Source organism: Oncorhynchus keta, chromosome 21, assembly GCF_023373465.1.
Source record: "Oncorhynchus keta strain PuntledgeMale-10-30-2019 chromosome 21, Oket_V2, whole genome shotgun sequence".
NCBI classification, from domain to species: Eukaryota; Metazoa; Chordata; class Actinopteri; order Salmoniformes; family Salmonidae; genus Oncorhynchus; species Oncorhynchus keta.
In genome coordinates, this window is record NC_068441.1 from 20,015,285 (window position 1) to 20,038,982 (window position 23,698).

General features: G+C 47.3%; 1 protein-coding gene across 7 annotated transcripts in view; it reads left to right on the top strand.

Annotated features, from left to right (window-relative positions):
* The window catches only part of foxp4 (forkhead box P4), a 211,449-nt gene that overhangs the window by 83,204 nt on the left and 104,547 nt on the right, over window positions 1-23,698 (top strand). For all 7 annotated transcript variants that reach the window (XM_052473433.1, XM_052473431.1, XM_052473437.1 and 4 more), the window contains exon 2: window positions 1,081-1,261. In XM_052473433.1, the coding sequence (XP_052329393.1) occupies window positions 1,091-1,261 (171 nt within the window). In that variant the 5' untranslated portion in view covers window positions 1,081-1,090. The remainder of the gene's footprint in view (window positions 1-1,080; window positions 1,262-23,698) is intronic.

Sequence of the window (23,698 nt, forward strand, 5' to 3'; positions counted from 1 at the left end):
TGTGTGTGTGTGTGTGTGTGTGTGTGTGTGTGTGTGTGTGTGTGTGTGTGTGTGTGTGTGTGTGTGTGTGTGTGTGTGTGTGTGTGTGTGCGCAGAGTAGGGTTGTCTTTGAGGGGAGGATGTTTGATGCGTGTTCTTAGGGTCCCTCTAATTAGAACGCTCTCCTTCGACAAACACAACAAAACGCGCCCCTCCTGAGTTTGTTGTTGTTTTTGAAAATACAAAGCTCGCTAACTCAGGGAGCGGGGATGCATTTGCCATCGTTAAGAGAAAGCGTGAGCCTGGGAGAGTGGGAAGGAGAGGCAGAAACAGAGAGAAAGTGAAGGAACAAGAGAGACGTTTGGAAAACACAACAATCTTCAGATGAGCTGGGCCTGTGAACCTGTTAATGATGAGCCCAATCTCTGATTTCTGCAACCAGTTTTAGAAATAAACTTTCTCTGTGTTTGCTTCTGCCAGGGGGGCACAACATTCCATATGGAGGCATTCCGCCCGTTGTGTGAGAAACCCTGTGTGTCTGTATGTGTGTTCCACCTGCCTTCGGAGAGAATGAATGTTTTATTTTTCTCCAAGACAAGAGCAGGTGAGATCGCTGGGGGTGCTGCTAATAGAATATATGTGGAAAAACAAAAGGCTGTGTACGTGTTGATTAGTCATGAGTATGTGGTGAAAAGGACACACTGTATTGGTTCACCGGAACATCAGCTGACAACCTCAAATCACACTGAAGCACCTCCCCTCCCTGCAGCCCCTCCCTGACATTAGTCCTACAGGCCAAACCTCAGGCTGCCCTCTTCCTTCCCTCCTCCCTTGTCCTCTTAAGCCCTCTCCTCCCCCCTTACCTTTGGTCCCTCTTCACACATATATCACCTTCTCACTCACCCCCATCCCCTCACCCCTGGCCCTCCAGTCAAATCTGTGTGTGAGCAACACTGTCCTCTCTCTCTCTCTCTCTATCGACTTTCTTTCTCTCTCTCTCTCTCTCTCTCTCTCTCTCTCTGTTGTTCGTTGACCCATGGCTGCATTCGTTCACCGTCACCTAATCTCTGTTTGTCTTTCTTTCTCCTCCCTCGCTCCCAGGTGCCACGTGATGATGGTGGAATCAGCCTCTGAGACCATTCGAACTACGACCTCCAATCAGAACGGAGTCAGCAACCTCAGCAGCCAATTGGATGGCGGGGGAGGGAGAGAAGGCGGGTCCAACGGAGACAACAATGGGGAGATCAGCCCAGTGGACCTACTGCACCTCCAGCAGCAACAGGTGTGTGTGTGTGTGCACTTCATGCTCAGTTGTTTGTGCTTGTGCGCCTGTGTGTGTTTGAGTAGTTGTCTAACACCCAACAGATGTGCAACATATATTATTATTGTTTAGAAGCACTATGTACAGTCGTTTACATGATGTAATTCTGATTCTCCCAATATGTTGAGAAGACGTGCTGACACATAGATGGCAAATAAAACGTACGTCCATCTTATTGCAGTCAGATCCCTGGAAGCTTTTAACTATGTGACAAATTGCATCATCTTCACTTCATTTTCACTCTCTCCACTGGAGAAACGACTTGTTTCATTAAGGTGTGTGTGTGTCTGTGTGTGCGTGTGTGTGTGTGTTTGCATTTGATAACTGAAAAACACTGTATTTATTGGTGTGGGTTTGTGTGGACAAGCTTGTGTATGTGTGTGTTTTATTTCAAAGCTGGTGACACAATAGCGTGATGTGTTTGGTGTTGCGCTGTTTTAGTTCCCCCTGGTGCGTCAGTGTTTCCCCTCCCCTAGCCACTGTATCAGATAGAATTTCCGTGATTCCTGGAGTTCCTTGGCTGAAAACCCACATTTGTTTCCCGTTATCCCAGATCCCCTGGCTCTCTATACTGCCAGACTAGTGACATCACACACACGCACACACGCACATACTGTAGATAGGCCTATAAACAGGATAACATTATTTGAGTTGAGGCCCCTATATGAAAAGAGCAGCAGAGTAACTATAGTGGTTATAATGAGGGTGGATTATGTAAATGAAGAGAACTTCTACTTCTCCACTCTTATCTTTTCTCTTTCTACCTTCTCCCTCCTCCCTGGTTTTCTGACTGCATCCTCCCTCTGTTTCCTCTGAAACCTCCAGCACTGGATACAAACCCTCAACCGTACCTCAAACAAGTAGCTCTTTATTCTGTGGGCCCGTCTCTTTTTTTCTGTGTTGTTGCACCTGCGTGTCTTAGTGTGTGTCTGTGTGTGTATGCAGTGGTTATTTCCTCCCTTATATGCCTTACCAACCTCAAACATACCACCCTCTCGCTTTCTATCTTTCCCTCTCTTCCTCTCTCACTCTCTCTCTCATCCCCTCTGTCTCTCTCTTTCCTCTCTTCCTCTCTCATTCCCTCTGTATCTCTCTTTCCTCTCTTCCTCTCTCCTTCCCTCTCTTCCTCTCTCTCTCACTCTCTCTCTGTCTCTCTCTTTCCCTCTCTTCCTCTCTCATTCCCTGTCTCTCTCTTTCCCTCTCTTCCTCTCTCATTCCCTGTCTCTCTCCTTCCCTCTCTTCCTCTCTCTCTCTCTCTCTGTCTCTCTTTCCCTCTCTTCCTCTCTCATTCCCTCTGTCTCTCTCTTTCCTCTCTTCCTCTCTCATTCCCTCTGTCTCTCTCTTTCCTCTTCCTCTCTCATTCCCTCTCTTCCCTCTCTTCCTCTCTGTCTCTCTCCTTCCCTCTCTTCCTCTCTCCCTCTCTCTCTCTCTTTCCCTCTCTTCCTCTCCCTCTCTTCCTCACTCGCACCCTCTCTGCTTGACGGAAGAGAATCTCAACCGTTCCTCTAGTTCCTGGAGTTACAGTCGGTCTAGTCAGAATCTCTACTGTGTATCTAATAGAGATATTTACATCTGTCTGTCTCTCTCTCTCTCCTTCTCTTTCGCTCCATGAAGAGTAGAACAGTGATCTGTGTATTTGTGTTCTCCTGTCATCACCACTCAATACCCCCCTCTCCCCACTCTCCAGCCCAGATCTGAGTTCTGTGCCAGTAAGCATTGCATGGTCCTTTGATATCACAGCTATACCTTAAATACCCGTTTTCTCCCCCTGTCTCTCTCTCTTTCCCTTTTTCTCCTAACCTCCTCTATTCTCCTTATCCGCCTGAAGTACAGAGCAGTGTAGGTGGTTAAACACCCTGTTTAGACGCACTGAAACAGAGAGGAACCACTGAGCCTCTTTACACACACACACACACACACACACACACACACACACACACACACACACACACACACACACACACACACACACACACACACACACACACACACACACATGCACATGCAAACACACCCCTTACAGAAAAACCACATGAATTTCACGTGATCACATGTGAAGTGTGTGTGTTTTCATGTGATCATGTTATGTTACATGAAGTTAATTTGATAACATGAAACTACACATGTGAAATTGTGTGATATTCCACATGTAAAATCATGAGACACACACACACAGTGCTCGTCACAGGTGGCGTTGTCAGAATACAATGCTGTCTCTCCCCGGGCCCCTTGGGAGCCTGGGAAAAATCACAGCCATCTCCAGCCGTCAAACCCCTCCACGGCCTCTCTCTTCTCTCTCCTCTCTCTCTCTCTCTTTTTGGTCAGAGCAGCAGGTCGCAGGGTAAAGTCAGGGAAGGGTATTGATAGGGCTGGGCGATATGGCCAAAATATGATGGTATTGAATGATGGTATTTGATGGTGTTTGGTTTTTCAATTATAAAAGTGTGCTTTCATTTTGCTTTATGAGTTATTCATGACCCTATGATGGCAACACATACACTGTACATTCTAAGTCATTTCAATGTGTCTTTCTCTATTCTGATTGTTTTATACTGTTCAATTAAACTTAAACCCAAAATTATTTTCAGCATTTTCAAAAATAAAATGCATTTCATGCACTAATTTGATCATTTTCAGACTGCAATTTAGGACTGCACAATATAGGCAAAAGAAATATGCCTTATTTTTAACCAAATATTGCAATTACTATTTGACTTGCGGCTTGTGTAGAAATCATGGAAATATAATGATTATTCAAATTCTATAGTTAGATTATAATAGTGGGCACTTTGAATACAGTGTTTGACATGACAACGAACTCAGAAAGCCAGGGAGGAGTTATTGTGACAGGGTAGGAACCAAAGTGTTGGTCAGTGTTTCCTAGGGTACCCTATAATCTTTGACTACATTAAATGTTTTCTCTTAGCTACTTCATGTAGCTAACATATTCATGCATCGCCTATTCCTCTTTGATTTAGAAGATACTGTTGCACAAACACCTCCCACACATGCGGTGACCTCACCTGGTTTAAATGGTGTCTCTAGAGACAAAACCTCTCTCATCGTCACTCAATGCCTAGGTTTACCTCCACTGTATTTACATCCTACCAAACCCTTGTCTGTACATTTAGCCTTGAATCTATTCTTCCACTTCTTTTACTCTCTGTTCCGATGGCACTAGACGACCAGTTCTCATAGTCTTTAGCCGTACCCTTATCCTACTCCTCCTCTGTTCCTCTGGTGATGTAGAGGTTAACCCAGGCCCTGCAGCGCCTAGCTCCACTCCCATTCCCCAGGCGCTCTCATTTTTTAACTTCTGTAACCGTAAAAGCCTTGGTTTCATGCATGTTAACATTAGAAGCCTCCTCCCTATGTTTGTTTTATTCACTGCTTTAGCACACTGTGCCAATCCGGATGTCCTAGCTGTGTAGGAATCCTGGTTTAGGAAGGCCACGAAAAATCCTGACATTTCCATCCCCTAACTATAACATTTCCCGACAAGATAGAACTGCTAAAGGGGGCGGAGTTGCAATCTACTGCAGAGATAGCGTGCAGAGTTCTGTCTTACTATCCAGGTCTGTACCCAAATAATTCTAGCTTCTACTTTTAAAAATCCACCTTTCCAGAAACAAGTCTCTCACTGTTGCTGCTTGTTATAGACCCCCCTCAACCCCCTGCTGTGCCCCCGACACCATATGTGAATTGATTGCCCCCATCTATCTTCAGAGCTCGTACTGTTAGGTGACCTAAACTGGGACATGCGTAACACTCCGGCCGTCCTACTATCTAAGCTAGATGTCCTCAATCTCACACAAATGATCAATGAACCTACCAGGTACAACCCCAAATCTGTAAACACGGGCACCCTCATAGATATCATCCTAACCAACCTGCCCTCCAAATACACCTCCGCTGTCTTCAGGATCTCAGCAATCACTGCCTCATTGCCTGCGTCTGTAATGGGTCTGCGGTCAAACCTACCACCCCTCATCACTGTCAAACGCTCTCTAAAACACTTCTGTGAGCAGGCCTTTCTAATCGACCTGACCCGGGTATCCTGGAAGGATATTGACCTCATTCCGTCAGTAGAGGATGCCTGGTTATTCTTTAAAAGGGCCTTTCTCACCATCTTTAATAAGCATGCCCCATTCAAAAAATGTAGTACCAGGAACAGATATAGCCCTTGGTTCACTCCAGACCTGACTGCCCTTGACCAGCACAAAAACATCCTGTGGCATAGCCCCCGCAATATGCAACTTTTCAGGGAATATAGGAAACCATATACTCAGGCAGTTAGGAAGGCTAAGGCTAGCTTTTTCAAACAAAAATTGGCATCCTGTAGCACAAACTCCCCAAAATTCTGGGACTGTAAAGTCCATAGAGAATAAGAGCACCCCCCCCAACTGCCCACTGCACTGTGGCTAGGAAACACTGTCACCACCGATAAATCCACAATAATTGAGAATTTCAGTAAGCATTTTTACCTGGCATTTTTACCATGCCAGGTAAAACAGCCCTGCACCCCCACAGCATACCACCCAAACCTCCCCCATTTCTCCTTCACCCAAATCCAGATAGCTGATGTTCTGAAAGAGTTGCAAAATCTGGACCCCTTCAAATCAGCCAGGCTAGACAATCTAGACCCTCTCTTTCTAAAATGATCTGCCGAAATGGTTGCAACCCCTATTACGAGCCTGTTCAACCTCTCTTTCGTATCGTCTGAGATCCCCCAAAGATTGGAAAGCTGCCACGGTCACCCCCCTCTTCAAAGGGGAGACACTCTAAACCCAAACTGTTATAGAGCCATATCTATCCTACCTTGCCTTTCTAAGGTCTTCGAAAGCCAAGTTAACAAACAGATCACCGACCAGATCCCACCGTACCTTCTCCTCTATGCAATCTGGTTTCCGAGCTGGTCATGGGTGCACCTCAGCCACGCTCAAGGTCCTAAACAATATCATATCATAACCGCCACCGAAGACAATACTAATAATATTCATCGACCTGGCTAACGCTTTCGACTCTGTCAATCACCACATTCTTATCGGCAGACTCAAATAACTGCCTTGTCTGGTTCACCAACTACTTCTCAGACAGAGTTCAGTGTGTCAAATCGGAGGGCCTGTTGTCCGGACCTCTGGCAGTCTCTATGGGGGTGCCACAGGGTTAAATTCTCGGGCCGATTCTTTTCTCTGTAGACATCAATGATGTCGCTCTTGCTGCTGGTGATTTTCTGATCCACCTCTACGCAGACTACACCATTCTGTATACTTCTGGCCTTTCTTTGGACACTGTGTTAACTAACCTCCAGATGAGCTTCAATGCCATACAACTCTCCTTCCGTGGCCTCCAACTGATCTTAAATGCAAGTAGAACTAAATGCATTGTCTTCAACCGATCGCTGCCTGCATCTGCCCACCCGTCCAGCATCACTACTCTGGACGGTTCTGACTTGTGGACAGTATGTGGACAACTACAAATACCTAGGTGTCTGGTTAGACTCTAATCTCTCCTTCCAGACTCACATTAAGCATCTCCAATCCAAAATTACATCTAGAATCAGCTTCCTATTTCGCAACAAAGCATCCTTCACTCATGCTGCCATACATACCCTCGTAAAGCTGACTATACTACTGATCCTTGACTTTGGCAATGTAATTTACAAAATAGCCTCCACTCTACTCAGCAAATTGGATGCAGTCTATCACAGTGCCATCCATTTTGTCACCAAAGCCCCATTTACTACCCACCACTGCGACCTGTATGCTCTCATTGGCTGGCCCTCACTTCATACTTGTCACCAAATCCACTGGCTCCTGATCATCTACAAGTCGCTGCTAGGTAAAGTCCCCCCTTATCGGAGCAAACTGGTCACCATAGCAGCACCCATCCGTAGCTCACGCTCCAGAAGGTATATTTCACTGGTCACCCCCAATGCCAATTCCTCCTTTGGCTGCCTTTCCTTCCAGTTCTCTGCTGCCAATGACTGGAACGAATTGCAAAAATCACTGAAGCTGGAGGCTCATATCTCCCTCACTAACTTTTAAGTATCAGCTGTCAAAGCAGCTTGACGATCATTGCACCTGTACATAGCCCATCTGTAAATAGCCCATCCAACTACCTCATCCCCATCATTTTTTTCTCCTTTGCACCCCAGTATCTCTCCTTGCACATTCATCTTCTGCACACCTATCACTCCGGTGTTTAATTTCTCAATTTTAATTACTTCGCCACTACAGCCTATTTATTGCCTTACCTCCCTAATATTACCTCATTTTCACACACTGTATATAGACTTTTGTATTGTGTTATTGACTGTACTTTTGTTTACTCCATGTGTAACTCTGTGTTGTTGTTTGTGTCACACTGCTATGCTTTATCTTGGCCAGGTGGCAGTTGTAAATGAGAACTTGTTCTCAACTGGCCTCCCTGGTTAAATAAAGGTGAAATAGAAAATGGTGGAGCAACAACAACAGCGCTCTTTGAGTGACAGGGGAGGTGGTCTGTGTGGAAAGTGGCATGAAGAAAGAGAGAGAGCGGAGAGAGAGAAAAAAACCGGACGTTACAAATGGCAGAAGTGTATCACATTAACAAACCAAACATTGAAATACCGTTATAAAAGGTACAGTAAAAACCCAAACTGGTCCATAAATACCGGTATCTACACCGAGTGTACAAAACATCAGGAACACCTGCTCTTTCCATGACATAGACTCACCAAGTAAATCCAGGTGAAAGAAGGATTTTTAAGCCTTGAGACATGGATTGTGTATGTGTGCAATTCAGAGGGTGAATTGGCAAGACAAAAGATTGAAGTGCCTTTGAACGGGGTATGGTAGTAGGTGCCAGGCGCACCGGTTTCAGTGTGTCAAGAACTGCAACGTTGCTGGGTTTTTGACACTCAACATTTTCCTGTGTGTATCCAGAATGGTCCACCACCCAAAGGACATCCAGCCAACCTGACTCAATTGTGGGAAGCATTGGCGTCAACATGGACCAGCATCCCTATGGAACGCTTTCGGGCACCTTGTAGCCCATGCACCGACAAATTAAGTCTGTTCTAAGGGCAAAAGGGGGTACAACACAATATTAGGAAGGTGTTGCTAATGTTTTGTAAAGTCAGTGTTGTGAAATACTGTATACCACCCAGCCCTAGGTAGTGAGAGTAGTGAAAGTGTAGGGTGTGTGAGAAAGAGAGCGAGAGAGTTCCTACAGGCAGGTAGATGTAACATAAGGGGAGTGGGTAAGAGGGTGAGAGAGATGGATGGGGGAATGGTGGAGGGAGGGAGGGCTGTGGGATAGAGGGAGAGGGGGTGGGGGCATGTAGGGAGGGGTGTATTTCTGAGACGTGTCAGAAAAGGGCGCCTGGGCCTCCCTGAGGAATGTGCCCTGTCTGCCTCTCCAGAAAGAACAGAACGAGAGAAAAGAGAGAGGACATAGGAGAGGGGGGAAGTCCTGCCTCCCCACCCCGAGACCAGAGGGAGATGGAACAACTCAAGCTGTACCCCGTACCCAGAAAGAAAAGCGCGAGAGAGAAAGAAAGAGAGCGCGTATGAGAGGAAGAACCAGGAGTGAACACAAGTGGAGCCCCCAGCCTCTCTCACAAAGCCAGGATTCCTGCATGTTGTTTTTTTCTCTCTCAATCTATTAAGTGTTCTTCACTTAAAATTCTCTCTTTCTCTCTCTCTTTCTTGCTCTATCACTTTCTACCCCTGACCAGACGACCTCTCGAGAGACAGCATGATGCTCCCATTTTCTCTGAGGGGTGAGAGGAGGGAGGGAGAGGGAGGAGGTTGATTCCAAAGGACTGTATGTTAAATTGTGCATAACAGGTTACAAACATCACCAGACAAATCCCTCCCAAAACTCAAAGCCCTCTGTGTGCGCTTATTCACATGCATGTGTGTGTGTGTGTGTGTGTGTGTGTGTGTGTGTGTGTGTGTGTGTGTGTGTGTGTGTGTGTGTGTGTGTGTGTGTGTGTGTGTGTGTGTGTGTGCATGTGTGTTTGTGTGTGTCTGACGAGAACCAGGTGTCTCCCTCGCGTTCCTTTATTTTTTCCCCTTAGTCTATTATTTTGAATGTAGGCTTGATCACTAAGTGTTCACCAGTACCTCTATCCCTCCCTCTGTTTTATATTACCCCCTTCATTTCATTCTCTCTATCTCCCCCCTTTTCTCTCTGACATTCCACCTGCTGCAGAAGCCTGGGTCTCTGCCAGCCCACTGTGCAGGGGGTGAAAGAGAAAGAGAGAGAATGAAAGAGAGAGGGAGGGAGAGAAAGGGGGGACCGAGGGAGAGAAAAGTGAAGCTCACTGCCACTGAAGTGCCATTTCCTCTTGGAGTGCCACTCAACTGTAAACGAAAATAAGGAAGGAAAAAGAGAGTGACTCACATTTCAGACTAAAACACAGTCAGCATAATTGACGTACACACACACACACACACACACACACACACACACACACACACACACACACACACACACACACACACACACACACACACACACACACACACACTCAGAGACAGAGAGTCAGAGACAGATTGAAGTTAGGTCATTCGTGCCCTGGGAAGTTAGGGGAACATTGGGTGAAACAATGACCGTTTCAGAACAAGCTTTGAGTTTGGAAATCTATCTCCTCCCCCCCTTCTTCCTCCATATACAGCAAAAAAGTATTTAGTCAGCCACCAATTGTGCAAGTTCTCCCACTTAAAAAGACGAGAGAGGCCTGTAATTCTCATCATAGGTACACTTCAACTATGACAGACAAATTGAGAAAAGAAAACCCAGAAAATCACATTGTAGGAATTGTTATGAATTTATTTGCAAATTATGGTGGAAAATAAGTATTTGGTCAATAACAAAAGTTTATCTCAATACTTTGTTATATACCCTTGACAGAGGTCAAACGTTTTCTATAAGTCTTCACAAGGTTTTCACACACTGTTGCTGGTATTTTGGCCCATTCCTCCATGCAGATCTCCTCTAGAGCAGTGATGTTTTGGAGCTGTTTTGGAGATTTTCTATGGGGTTGAGATCTGGAGACCTTGAAATGCTTCTTATGAAGCCACTCCTTCGTTGCCCGGGTGGTGTGTTTGGGGTCATTGTCATGCTGAAAGACCCAGCCACGTTTCATCTTCAATGCCCTTGCTGATGGAAGGAGGTTTTCACTCAAAGTCTCACAATACTTGGCCCCATTCATTCTTTCCTTTACACGGATCAGTCGTCCTGGTCCCTTTGCAGAAAAACAGTCCCAAATCATGATGTTTTTACCCCCATGCTTCACAGTAGGTATGGTGTTCTTTGTCCTACAAACACGACGAGTTGAGTTTTTACAAAAAAGTTATATTTTGGTTTCATCTGACCATATGACATTCTCCCAATCTTCTGCTGGATCATCCAAATGAGGTGGCGTAGTGTGTTACTGATGGTAGGCTTTGTTACTTTGGTCCCAGCTCTCTGCAGGTCATTCACTAGGTCCCCCCATGTGGTTCTGGGATTGTTGCTCACCGTTCTTGTGATCATTTTGACCCCACGGGGTGAGATCTTGCGTGGAGCCCCAGATCGAGGGAGATTATCAGTCTTGTATGTCTTCCATTTCCTAATAATTGCTCCCACAGTTGATTTCTTCAAACCAAGCTGCTTACCTATTGCAGATTCAGTCTTCCCAGCCTGGTGCAGGTCTACAATTTTGTTTCTGGTGTCCTTTGACAGCCCTTTGGTCTTGGCCATAGTGGAGTTTGTAGTGTGACTGTTTGAGGTTGTGGACAGGTGTCTTTTATACTGATAACAAGTTCAAACAGGTGCCATTAATACAGGTAACAAATGGAGGACAGAGGAGCCTCTTAAAGAAGAAGTTACAGGTCTGTGAGAGCTAGAAATCTTGCTTGTTTGTAGGTGACTAATTACTTATTTTCCACCATAATTTGCAAATAAATACATTAAAAATCCTACAATGGGTTTTTCTAGATGTTTTTCCTCATTTTGTCTGTCATAGCTGAAGTGTACCTATGGTGAAAATTACAGGCCTCTCTCATCTTTTTAAGTGGAAGAACTCATTTTTGGCTGACTAAATACTTTTTTGCCCCACTGTAGTTGACCATACATCCACAGTATCTACCATCAGCCATCTACCATCAACCATCTACTGTGTGTGTGTGTGTGTGTGTGTGTGTGTGTGTGTGTGTGTGTGTGTGTGTGTGTGTGTGTGTGTGTGTGTGTGTGTGTGTGTGTGTACTGTATGTGTACTGTATGTGTGTGTGTGTGTGTGTGTACTGTATGTGTGTGTGAGGGTGTACTGTATGTACTGTATGTATGTGTGAATAGTGCTATTCTGTGATCTGGTTTTAATGGGAGGTGATTGGGCCAATGGAGTCAGGTCCTGGAGGTGACTAGAGGTCACAGTGACACTAGTGTCCTCTCTTCAGGTTCACTTCCAGGTCAGGGAGAGAGGGATGGATGGACAGGGCTGAGGCACAGAGGATGGAGAAGGAGGGCTGGCTAGAACAGAGTGTGCCGGGTAGAGGAGGGAGGGGTGTGTGTGCATATGTTTAAACTCAGTTCTAATATCTCTTCTCTGATTGGACAGAGGTGATTCTGACAAAGCATAGAAACCTCAATAACACCTGTGTGTGTGTGTGTGTGTGTGTGTGTGTGTGTGTGTGTGTGTGTGTGTGTGTGTGTGTGTGTGTGTGTGTGTGTGTGTGTGTGTGTGTGTGTGTGTGTGTGTGTGTGTGTGTGCGACTGTGTGCGTTGGTGACTTTGTGCGTATGTGACTGTGTGCGTATGTGACTGTGTGCGTATGTGACTGTGTGCGTATGTGACTGTGTGTGTATGTGACTGTGTGTATGTGACTGTGTGTATGTGACTGTGTGTGTGCTTGGGTGTGAACGTTAGTGTGTATGTGACTGTGTGTGTATGTGACTGTGTGTGTATCCGACTGTGTGTGTGTATGTGACTGTGTGCGTATGTGACTGTGTGCGTTGGTGACTTTGTGCGTATGTGACTGTGTGCGTATGTGACTGTGTGTGTATGTGACTGTGTGTGTATGTGACTGTGTGTGTTTGTGACTGTGTGTGTGCTTGGGTGTGAACGTTAGTGTGTATGTGACTGTGTGTGTATGTGACTGTGTGTGTGCTTGGGTGTGAATGTGTGTGTGAATGTGACTGTGTGTGTATGTGACTGTGTGTGTGCTTGGGTGTGAATGTGTGTGTGAATGTGACTGTGTGCGTATGTGACTGTGTGCGTATGTGACTGTGTGAATGTGAATGTGTTCATATGTGACTGTGTGTGTATGTGACTGTGTGTGTGCTTGGGTGTGAACGTTAGTGTGTATGTGACTGTGTGTGTATCCGACTGTGTGTGTATGTGACTGTGTGTGTGCTTGGGTGTGAACGTTCGTGTGTATGTGACTGTGTGCGTATGTGACTATGTGTGTATGTGACTGTGTGCGTATGTGACTGTGTGTGTATGTGACTGTGTGCGTATGTGACTGTGTGCGTATGTGACTGTATGCGTATGTGACTGTGTGCGTATGTGACTGTGTGCGTATGTGACTGTGTGCGTATGTGACTGTGTGCGTATGTGACTGTGTGCGTATGTGACTGTGTGCGTATGTGACTGTGTGCGTATGTGACTGTGTGCGTATGTGACTGTGTGTGTGTGTATGTGACTGTGTGCGTATGTGACTGTGTGCGTATGTGACTGTGTGCGTATGTGACTGTGTGCGTATGTGACTGTGTGCGTATGTGACTGTGTGCGTATGTGACTGTGTGCGTATGTGACTGTGTGCGTATGTGACTGTGTGCGTATGTGACTGTGTGCGTATGTGACTGTGTGCGTATGTGACTGTGTGCGTATGTGACTGTGTGCGTATGTGACTGTGTGCGTATGTGACTGTGTGCGTATGTGACTGTGTGCGTATGTGACTGTGTGCGTATGTGACTGTGTGCGTATGTGACTGTGTGCGTATGTGACTGTGTGCGTATGTGACTGTATGCGTATGTGACTGTGTGCGTATGTGACTGTGTGCGTATGTGACTGTGTGCGTATGTGACTGTGTGCGTATGTGACTGTGTGCGTATGTGACTGTGTGCGTATGTGACTGTGTGCGTATGTGACTGTGTGCGTATGTGACTGTGTGCGTATGTGACTGTGTGCGTATGTGACTGTGTGCGTATGTGACTGTGTGCGTATGTGACTGTATGCGTATGTGACTGTGTGTGTATGTGACTGTGTGTGTATGTGACTGTGTGTGTTTTTGGTCAGTGAATTGTGGGCCAGTCTGTGTTGGAGTGATGTCATCTCCTAAAAGCATTCCCGTGCTCTGACCTTTCCCTCACACTTTGTGTCTGGGGTCACCAGAGGTCACATAGGTTGGGGGAACAGGGGTCTAGGTGAGAGGGGGGAGGGGGGAACCATTGCCTAGTGTCACAGAACACCCACTGCTGTTACCACGACGATACAAAGGGACCTCCATAGTGCCCACTTCCTGTTGCATTCTTAAAAGGGGCCCCTCTCTTTCTCTCCCTGTCTGTCTCCTCCCTCCTTCTCCTCACTCTCTCCCTTTTCTTTCTTCCTTTCATCCTCACCTTTCACTTTCTGTATATATTTGATCCACTATGGGCAGAATCCTAACTCAGAATCCTGACTTGAGTACTCCCCTTGACTTGAGGGCAAATTATGCAATGATGTCAATAGGATATTGATGCTAAAATGTGTGTTATCTCAAATGAGGATTGGGCCTTAGAAGCCTCCATCAATGAGGATATGGGGTTGTGTGCAACTGAGAGTTTGGGGGAGAGGGAACAGTCAGACAGCCTAGGGGTTTGGAATAAATATTTATACACTTGCTATATTGTCTGGTTAGGGAAGAGCCAACACACTAATGGTTTATTCAGTTAACCACAAGTTGATGTTTATTTATTTAACCTTTATTTAACTAGATAAGTCAGTTAACAACAAATTCTACCCCGGCCAAACCCTAACGACACTGGGAGCCGCCTTATGGGACTCTCAATCACGGCCAGTTGTGATACAGCCTGGAATAGAACCAGGGTCTGTAGTGACGCCTCTTGCACTGAGATGCAGTGCCTTAGACTGCTGTGCCACTCGGGAGCCCTCAAATGAGACAGACGACATCACAGAGTGGGGAGTTTCATTAAAGATCATGTAATACTGACAATGTGGATTAAAGACACACACACACACACACACACACACACACACACACACACACACACACACACACACACACACACACACACACACACACACACACACACACACACACACACACACACACTCCTGCTCAGATGAAACGTGCATGGAGATGAATGCCTTCCACGTGTCTCTTTCCTGCTCTCCGTCTTTTTCCCTTCCTCGCTCTGATAATCCATATTCCTGTTTTATGATTTTTTCACACATTGAGGCCTAATTCTGGAATGCCGGGATGTCATATTTATGGGGGATAATAAACAGAATTTACAGCTTTTTCCAAAGGAGCCTTTGAGCAGCCCAAGGATCCCATTCACCCTCTTATTTTTTTATTCCATTGTGATTGTTCTCTCTTTTTCTTTTCTTTTTCTCTCTATCCTTTTTTCTCTTTCTCATTCATTCATTCATTCACTCACTTTCTCCCTCTCTCGCTCTCCCTCCCTCCCTTTATTTCTCTTTGTCCCCTCCTCTCTCTCTTAGCCTAGGTCCACCAAGCTGATTATCTTCTCTATCCCTTCTCGGCATGGCAGAAAGTGGTCGACTGTTCTGGGTTTGCAGCTGGAACTCTGTGGTCACGGCTTTATTTGACCTCTGACTCCATTCAGCCCCCTCTCTCTAGTGGCCGTCTAGGTAGCCCCCTCTCTCTAGTGGCCGTCTAGGTAGCCCCCTCTCTCTAGTGGCCGTCTAGGTAGCCCCCTCTCTCTAGTGGCCGTCTAGGTAGCCCCCTCTCTCTAGTGGCCGTCTAGGTAGCCCCCTCTCTCTAGTGGCCGTCTAGGTAGCCCCCTCTCTCTAGTGGCCGTCTAGGTAGCCCCATCTCTCTAGTGGCCGTCTAGGTAGCCCCCTCTCTCTAGTGGCCGTCTAGGTAGCCCCTCTCTCTAGTGGCCGTCTAGGTAGCCCCCCTCTCTCTAGTGGCCGTCTAGGTAGCCCCTCTCTCTAGTGGCCGTCTAGGTAGCCCCCTCTCTCTAGTGGCCGTCTAGGTAGCCCCCTCTCTCTAGTGGCCGTCTAGGTAGCCCCCTCTCTCTAGTGGCCGTCTAGGTAGCCCCCTCTCTCTAGTGGCCGTCTAGGTAGCCCCCCCTCTCTAGTGGCCGTCTAGGTAGCCCCTCTCTCTAGTGGCCGTCTAGGTAGCCCCCTCTCTCTAGTGGCCGTCTAGGTAGCCCCCTCTCTCTAGTGGCCGTCTAGGTAGCCCCCTCTCTCTAGTGGCCGTCTAGGTAGCCCCCTCTCTCTAGTGGCCGTCTAGGTAGCCCCCTCTCTCTAGTGGCCGTCTAGGTAGCCCCCTCTCTCTAGTGGCCGTCTAGGTAGCCCCCCCTCTCTAGTGGCCGTCTAGGTAGCCCCCCCCTCTCTAGTGGCCGTCTAGGTAGCCCAATCTCTCTAGGGGCCGTCTAGGTAGTTGTAGAATAAAGGGCAGATCAGATGAGGAGACTTTTGAACTCAGCCATGGATGAATGACTTACACTCTGAGAGGATCACAGGGAAGAAAGAAAAGCCCAGCAGAGAGTGATGTAGAGACAGAGAAAAAGGGGAGGATAGAGAAAGAGAAGGCCTTATTACCATGGACCTGTTTGGGTAGAAGTCCTTGTTGCCATGGATTTGTTTGGGTAGGCATGTACACACAGGCTGGTAAATACGACACACAAACACACACAAGCTGTTGAGTAAGCGTTTTCCCCTCGCTCAGGGCGAGAAGCAGTTGATTGTTGACACTCACACTAAGGCTCAAAGGCCATTGTCATGGTGATGATAGAGGCTCTTTCTGAAGTTGCCTTGTGGTGGGATCAGCAGACAGACATACACACAAACACGAGCACACACACACACACACACACACACACACACACACACACACACACACACACACACACACACACACACACACACATACAAAGCTAGGGTCAGAGTGTTAGTGACGTGTCATGGGTCAGAGTTGATGAGGTCAGTAGGCAGGGTGATGTGGGTGAGCAGAGCTCAATGCTCCCTCTGGGGTTAGGGCTATGAGACATACGCTGCTGAGACCTGAGACAGGGTGAATGAAAGTACAAGAAAACAGAGTCAGGGAGAGAAGGGAAGGAAAAAGAGGGAGCAACAGAAAGTGAGGACACCGAGAAGGGAGGAGGGAATGACAGTTGGGTGATCACCGTTGGTTGCGCTCATTTCCTATTGGCTACTGTCCACGTCAGGAAGCGGTGGCCATAATTGACACTAATTGGCGTGTGTGTGTGTGCGTGTGCGTGTACTGTCGCAACGTTAGTCGGGGGGGTGTAGACACTTCCAGCAATAAGGGATCTCTGGTGCCCTTTCCATAGCTCTGGACCCACAATGCACCACTGCACCACAGCACCAAGGGCCTGGCCAGTCATTGAGCAGGGAGAACTCCTTTTCCTTTCCTTTCCTCTCTCTTCCCTCCCTCCCTCCCTCCCTCCCTCGCTCTCTTTCTCTCTCTTTCTTCCTCCTCTGTTCTCCCTTAATCTGGCCCCCAGTTCCACTCCAGGCTTAGAGAATAGAGACTACAACAGAAAGAGAGAGAGAACGAGAAAAAGTGAAGAGGGAGAAAAGAAAAAAAGTGCAATACTCACAGCGCTACTCTCAACATAGTTACCCTGGAAACAGTGGAGGGCGTGGGGGTGCACACACACACACACACAATGGCTGCCGAGGCCTTTTTAAGTGTTGCTAATTAGCTTGCCTGGTTTGGCTCTTTGTGTGAGCCATCTTAAAGACAGATGAAAGTCAACAGGGAGAAGGCACAGGGGAGGAGGAATGCAGCCTCTCTCTCTTTCCTCTCTTCTCCTCATCCCAGGGAGAGGAGGATGCTGTGATGAGGTCCCTTTTCCCCAGCCCTGGAGAGAGGGAGGACTTTGTATGTGTGTCTGTGTGCGTCCGTGTGCGTGTCCCCTCAGAGAGACGTGGCTCCACAGTGCAGGCTGTGATGTCACTGTTTCCTCCAGGAGGATTTATTCTCTTCCTAAATCACACAATCCATCCATGCACCCTGTCACACACGCACGCACTCTCTCTCTGTCTCTGTCTCTGTCTCTCTCTGTCTCTGTCTCTGTCTCTCTGTCTCTGTCTCTGTCTCTGTCTCTCTCTCTCTCTCTCTCTCTCTCTCTCTCTCTCTCTCATACACACTGAACATGAGCAACAGCCCACCTGGCATCCATAAGGGAAGTTAAAGCCCATTTCAGACTTTTATCACATTTTTATTGTTGAAGTTATTATTTTCTGGCCTGCCTCAACACATCCTCAGCATGTCACCATTACACACGCACGCACGCACGCACGCACGCACGCACGCACGCACGCACGCACGCATGCACGCACACACACACACACACACACACACACACACACACACACACACACACACACACACACACACACACACACACACACACACACACACACACACACACACACACACACACACACACACACACACACACACACACACACTTCCTCCATCTAAAGCCACTACCAGGTGCAACTCTGAACCAAAAACATGAAAGGTTTTTATTTCTGGTTAAACAGGCATGCTGGAGTAATACATTTCCAAGACACTGGCTACAAAAGTGTTCCTCTGTTTAACCAATATGCCCTAGTGTGTGTGTGTGTGTGTGTGTGTGTGTGTGTGATCCTCTGTTTAACCAATATGCTCTAGTGTGTGTGTGTATTTCTTTGAGTGTGTGTTTCTTTGTATAGGTGTGTATAGGTGTTTTCCCACTGTCTCCTGAGTTTGGGTTTGGCAGCGTCCAGCCAACGTTATTAGTTCGATTTCTTGGTTATTAATAACAGCAGTACAATGTGTTCCATATGTGGGCCTGGTTGCCAGGCTAGTGCTATTCTCATCAGGGGCCCGCCCTGCACTCTCTCCCCACTGAGGAGGAGCCTTGGCTGGGCTGGAGGAGCCAGGACCCCCTTAGCCCTGGAGGTCATCCAACTAAGACCTTAGACCTCAGTCATTACTCCTGTCCCCTCTAGAGCTTGACACTAGAACTGAGTCAAACATTACAATGAGAAGAGAGAGAAAATGTGTGTATGTGCATGCTTGTGTGTTTTCCGCTATGGTTTGGGTCTGTCTGGAGTGACACCTTCCGCTCCTGCCAAACGAGCTGTGTTCTAGTAAACCGCAGAGAAACTGCAGTGTTTGTGTGTGTGTGTGTGTGTGTGTGTGTGTGTGTGTGTGTGTGTGTGTGTGTGTGTGTGTGTGTGTGTGTGTGTGTGTGTGTGTGTGTTTGTAGGCGAACTGCAGCAGTGTTTTTTGCCATCAATTAATCAGCTGGACTGAGCTCTCTCCCTCTCTCTCTCTCTCTCTCTCTTGCGCTCTCACCCCCCTATTTCCCCTTATCAATTCAATTCAATTCAAGGGGCTTTATTGGCATGGGAAACATATGTTAACATTGCCAAAGTAAGTGAGGTAGATAATATACAAAAGTTAAATAAACAATAAAAATGAACAGTAAACATTACACATACAGAAGTTTCAAAACTTGAAATGTCATATTTTATATATATATATATATATATATATATATATATACACACAGTGTGGTAACATGTACAAATGGTTAAGGAAAATAAATAAGCATAATTATGGGTTGTATTTACAATGGTGTTTGTTCTTCCCTTTTCTTTTGGCAACAGGTCCCAAATCTTGCTGCTGTGATGGCGCACTGTGGAATTTCACCCAGTATCTCTTATCTCTTCTCTCTCTCTTTCTTTCTTTTCCACCCACTCTCTATTTCCCCATCTCTCTCTCTTTCCCCCTCTTTTCCCCCTTCTCTCTCTCTCTCTCTCTCTCTCTCTCTCTCTCTCTCTCTCTCTCTCTCACCCTCTTTCTCTCTCCTCTCTCTCTCGCCCTCTTTCTCTCGCCTCTCTTTCTCTCTCTCTCTCTCGCCCTCTTTCTCTCTCTCTCGCCCCTCTTTCTCTCTCTCTCTCTCTCTCTCTCTCTCTCTCTCTCTCTCTCTCTCTCTCTCTCTCTCTCTCACACTCTCCTCTCTTTCCCTCACTCGCTCTCTCTCCACTCTCTCTCCTCTCTCTCCCTTTTCCCTCTCTCTTGCTCCTCTCTCCTCTCTCTATATTTCCCTCTCTCCCTTCATTCCTTTTTTTGTCCACAGTTCTTAATCTCTCCATGTGCATCTTCATAGTATTTTCTAGATGTGCATCTCTCCTTTCATGAACGATTCGATTCGCCTCTAGATGAATTGGCTCGATACGATACAGGAACGATACGTTTTTTTCTGAAATGATTCAGTTTGATTAAGGGAATGAATTGATTTGATTCAATGTTTTGGATGAACACATGTATTTGACATATCTGTGTTGATGAGAACTCAGGGTCTCTTAGAGCTGGATCTATCTGAGATTACTTCTCTAAGATGAGTTGTTAGTGTGTGTGTCTCATTCCTTCTCTTTCTGCCTAAGTATTCACTATCTCTACAAACACCAACAAAAAGGCTTCTCCCTCTATCTCCCCCTTCCTCCCTCTCCCTCCCCCTTTCTCCCTCTCCCTCCCCTTTTCTCCCTCTCCCTCCCCTTTTCTCCCTCTCTCTCCCCTTTTCTCCCTCTCCCTCCCCTTTTCTCCCTCTCTCTCCCCTTTTCTCCCTCTCTCTCCCCTTTTCTCCCTCTCTCTCCCCTTTTCTCCCTCTCTCTCCCCTTTTCTCCCTCTACTTCTATCCCTCAATTTCCATCATTCCTTCTTTTTCCCCCTCTCTACCGTGTGTGTGTGTGTGTGTGTGTGTGTGTGTGTGTGTGTGTGTGTGTGTGTGTGTGTGTGTGTGTGTGTGTGTGTGTGTGTGTGTGTGTGTGTGTGTGCGTGTGCGTGTGTGTGTGCGTCAATTAGGGTTGGACGGTATCCAGATTTTCATACCATCACACCATTTCTGTACCACACAGGGTTAACAGTATTACAGAACGTACACGCAAGGGATGCTATTTAAAACAAATAGGTTTCATCATTTCATAATTAATACTCGAAAGTCAAACGGTTTTGTTGTAGTTCAGTCTTCTGTGATATATATAATGTGTGATATTGGCAAACAAATAATTGAACGCATTTCAACTCCATATCTGACATGATACAGATGTCTTCTTTTTGTGAGCCCATAACCATGTGTATGAGGTGGATACTTTTGTTTAAGACTGACCCTGACTTAGCCACTGCAGTTAAAGGTTAACTTGTCATTTTCTTTTTCTGAAAATGTTTTGAGATAATACTATATCCATATGGATATTTGCATTGCAGCCAATAAATATGATGCAGCTTTGGATTTGATCCCTGAAAGGGTTTAGACCTCTTGGAGAGCTTCTCCTGCTTCTCTAAATCATCTCCTTTATGAAATGACCCTGTTCATGTAAAAATGACCAAACACACACTGACTGTTTTAATAAGCAAAACTACCAAGACTATTTCTTTGGGTGAACCTGAACAATCAAAATCAAATGTGGATGTTTGGAAACGCCAATCAGCTGGGTGAGTTGTGTCCTCTCTGGTATGCTGTAGCCAATCAGCTGGGTGAGTTGTGTCCTCTCTGGTATGCTGTAGCCAATCAGCTGGGTGAGTTGTGTCCTCTCTGGTATGCTGTAGCCAATCAGCTGGGTGAGTTGTGTCCTCTCTGGTATGCTGTAGCCAATCAGCTGGGTGAGTTGTGTCTCTCTGGTATGCTGTAGCCAATCAGCTGGGTGAGTTGTGTCCTCTCTGGTATGCTGTAGCCAATCAGCTGGGTGTGTTGTGTCCTCTCTGGTATGCTGTAGCCTAGGCAGCTGGGTGTGTTGTGTCCTCTCTGGTATGCTGTAGCCTAGGCAGCTGGGTGAGTTGTGTCCTCTCTGGTATGCTGTAGCCAATCAGCTGGGTGAGTTGTGTCCTCTCTGGTATGCTGTAGCCAATCAGCTGGGTGAGTTGTGTCATCTCTGGTATGCTGTAGCCTAGGCAGCTGGGTGAGTTGTGTCCTCTCTGGTATGCTGTAGCCAATCAGCTGGGTGTGTTGTGTCCTCTCTGGTATGCTGTAGCCTAGGCAGCTGGGTGAGTTGTGTCCTCTCTGGTATGCTGTAGCCTAGGCAGCTGGGTGTGTTGTGTCCTCTCTGGTATGCTGTAGCCTAGGCAGCTGGGTGTGTTGTGTCCTCTCTGGTATGCTGTAGCCAATCAGCTGGGTGTGTTGTGTCCTCTCTGGTATGCTGTAGCCTAGGCAGCTGGGTGAGTTGTGTCCTCTCTGGTATGCTGTAGCCTAGGCAGCTGGGTGTGTTGTGTCCTCTCTGGTATGCTGTAGCCAATCAGCTGGGTGTGTTGTGTCCTCTCTGGTATGCTGTAGCCTAGGCAGCTGGGTGAGTTGTGTCCTCTCTGGTATGCTGTAGCCTAGGCAGCTGGGTGAGTTGTGTCCTCTCTGGTATGCTGTAGCCAATCAGCTGGGTGTGTTGTGTCCTCTCTGGTATGCTGTAGCCTAGGCAGCTGGGTGAGTTGTGTCCTCTCTGGTATGCTGTAGCCAATCAGCTGGGTGTGTTGTGTCCTCTCTGGTATGCTGTAGCCTAGGCAGCTGGGTGAGTTGTGTCCTCTCTGGTATGCTGTAGCCAATCAGCTGGGTGAGTTGTGTCCTCTCTGGTATGCTGTAGCCTAGGCAGCTAGGTGAGTTGTGTCCTCTCTGGTATGCTGTAGCCAATCAGCTGGGTGTGTTGTGTCCTCTCTGGTATGCTGTAACCTAGGCAGCTGGGTGAGTTGTGTCCTCTCTGGTATGCTGTAGCCAATCAGCTGGGTGAGTTGTGACCTCTCTGGGATGCTGTAGCCTAGGCAGCTGGGTGAGTTGTGTCCTCTCTGGTATGCTGTAGCCAATCAGCTGGGTGAGTTGTGTCCTCTCTGGTATGCTGTAGCCAATCAGCTGGGTTGGTTGTGTCCTCTCTGGTATGCTGTAGCCTAGGCAGCTGGGTTAGTTGTGTCCTCTGGTATGCTGTAGCCTAGGCAGCTAGGTGAGTTGTGTCCTCTCTGGTATGCTGTAGCCAATCAGCTGGGTGAGTTGTGTCCTCTCTGGTATGCTGTAGCCTAGGCAGCTGGGTTAGTTGTGTCCTCTCTGGTATGCTGTAGCCTAGGCAGCTAGGTGAGTTGTGTCCTCTCTGGTATGCTGTAGCCAATCAGCTGGGTGAGTTGTGTCCTCTCTGGTATGCTGTAGCCAATCAGCTGGGTGAGTTGTGTCCTCTCTGGTATGCTGTACGCCAATCAGCTGGGTGAGTTGTGTCCTCTCTGGGATGCTGTAGCCAATCAGCTGGGTGAGTTGTGTCCTCTCTGGTATGCTGTAGCCAATCAGCTGGGTTAGTTGTGTCCTCTCTGGTATGCTGTAGCCAATCAGCTGGGTGAGTTGTGTCCTCTCTGGTATGCTGTAGCCTAGGCAGCTGGGTGAGTTGTGTCCTCTCTGGTATGCTGTAGCCAATCAGCTGGGTGAGTTGTGTCCTCTCTGGTATGCTGTAGCCTAGGCAGCTGGGTGAGTTGTGTCCTCTCTGGTATGCTGTAGCCAATCAGCTGGGTTAGTTGTGTCCTCTCTGGTATGCTGTAGCCAATCAGCTGGATGAGTTGTGTCCTCTCTGGTATGCTGTAGCCTAGGCAGCTGGGTTAGTTGTGTCCTCTCTGGTATGCTGTAGCCAATCAGCTGGGTGAGTTGTGTCCTCTCTGGTATGCTGTAGCCTAGGCAGCTGGGTGAGTTGTGTCCTCTCTGGTATGCTGTAGCCTAGGCAGCTGGGTGAGTTGTGTCCTCTCTGGTATGCTGTAGCCAATCAGCTGGGTGTGTTGTGTCCTCTCTGGTATGCTGTAGCCTAGGCAGCTGGGTGAGTTGTGTCCTCTCTGGTATGCTGTAGCCTAGGCAGCTGGGTGAGTTGTGTCCTCTCTGGTATGCTGTAGCCAATCAGCTGGGTGAGTTGTGTCCTCTCTGGGATGCTGTACTCCAATCAGCTGGGTGTGTTGTGTCCTCTCTGGGATGCTGTACGCCAATCAGCTGGGTGAGTTGTGTCCTCTCTGGGATGCTGTAGCCAATCAGCTGGGTGAGTTGTGTCCTCTCTGGTATGCTGTAGCCAATCAGCTGGGTTAGTTGTGTCCTCTCTGGTATGCTGTAGCCAATCAGCTGGGTGAGTTGTGTCCTCTCTGGTATGCTGTAGCCTAGGAAACTGGGTGAGTTGTGTCCTCTCTGGTATGCTGTAGCCAATCAGCTGGGTGAG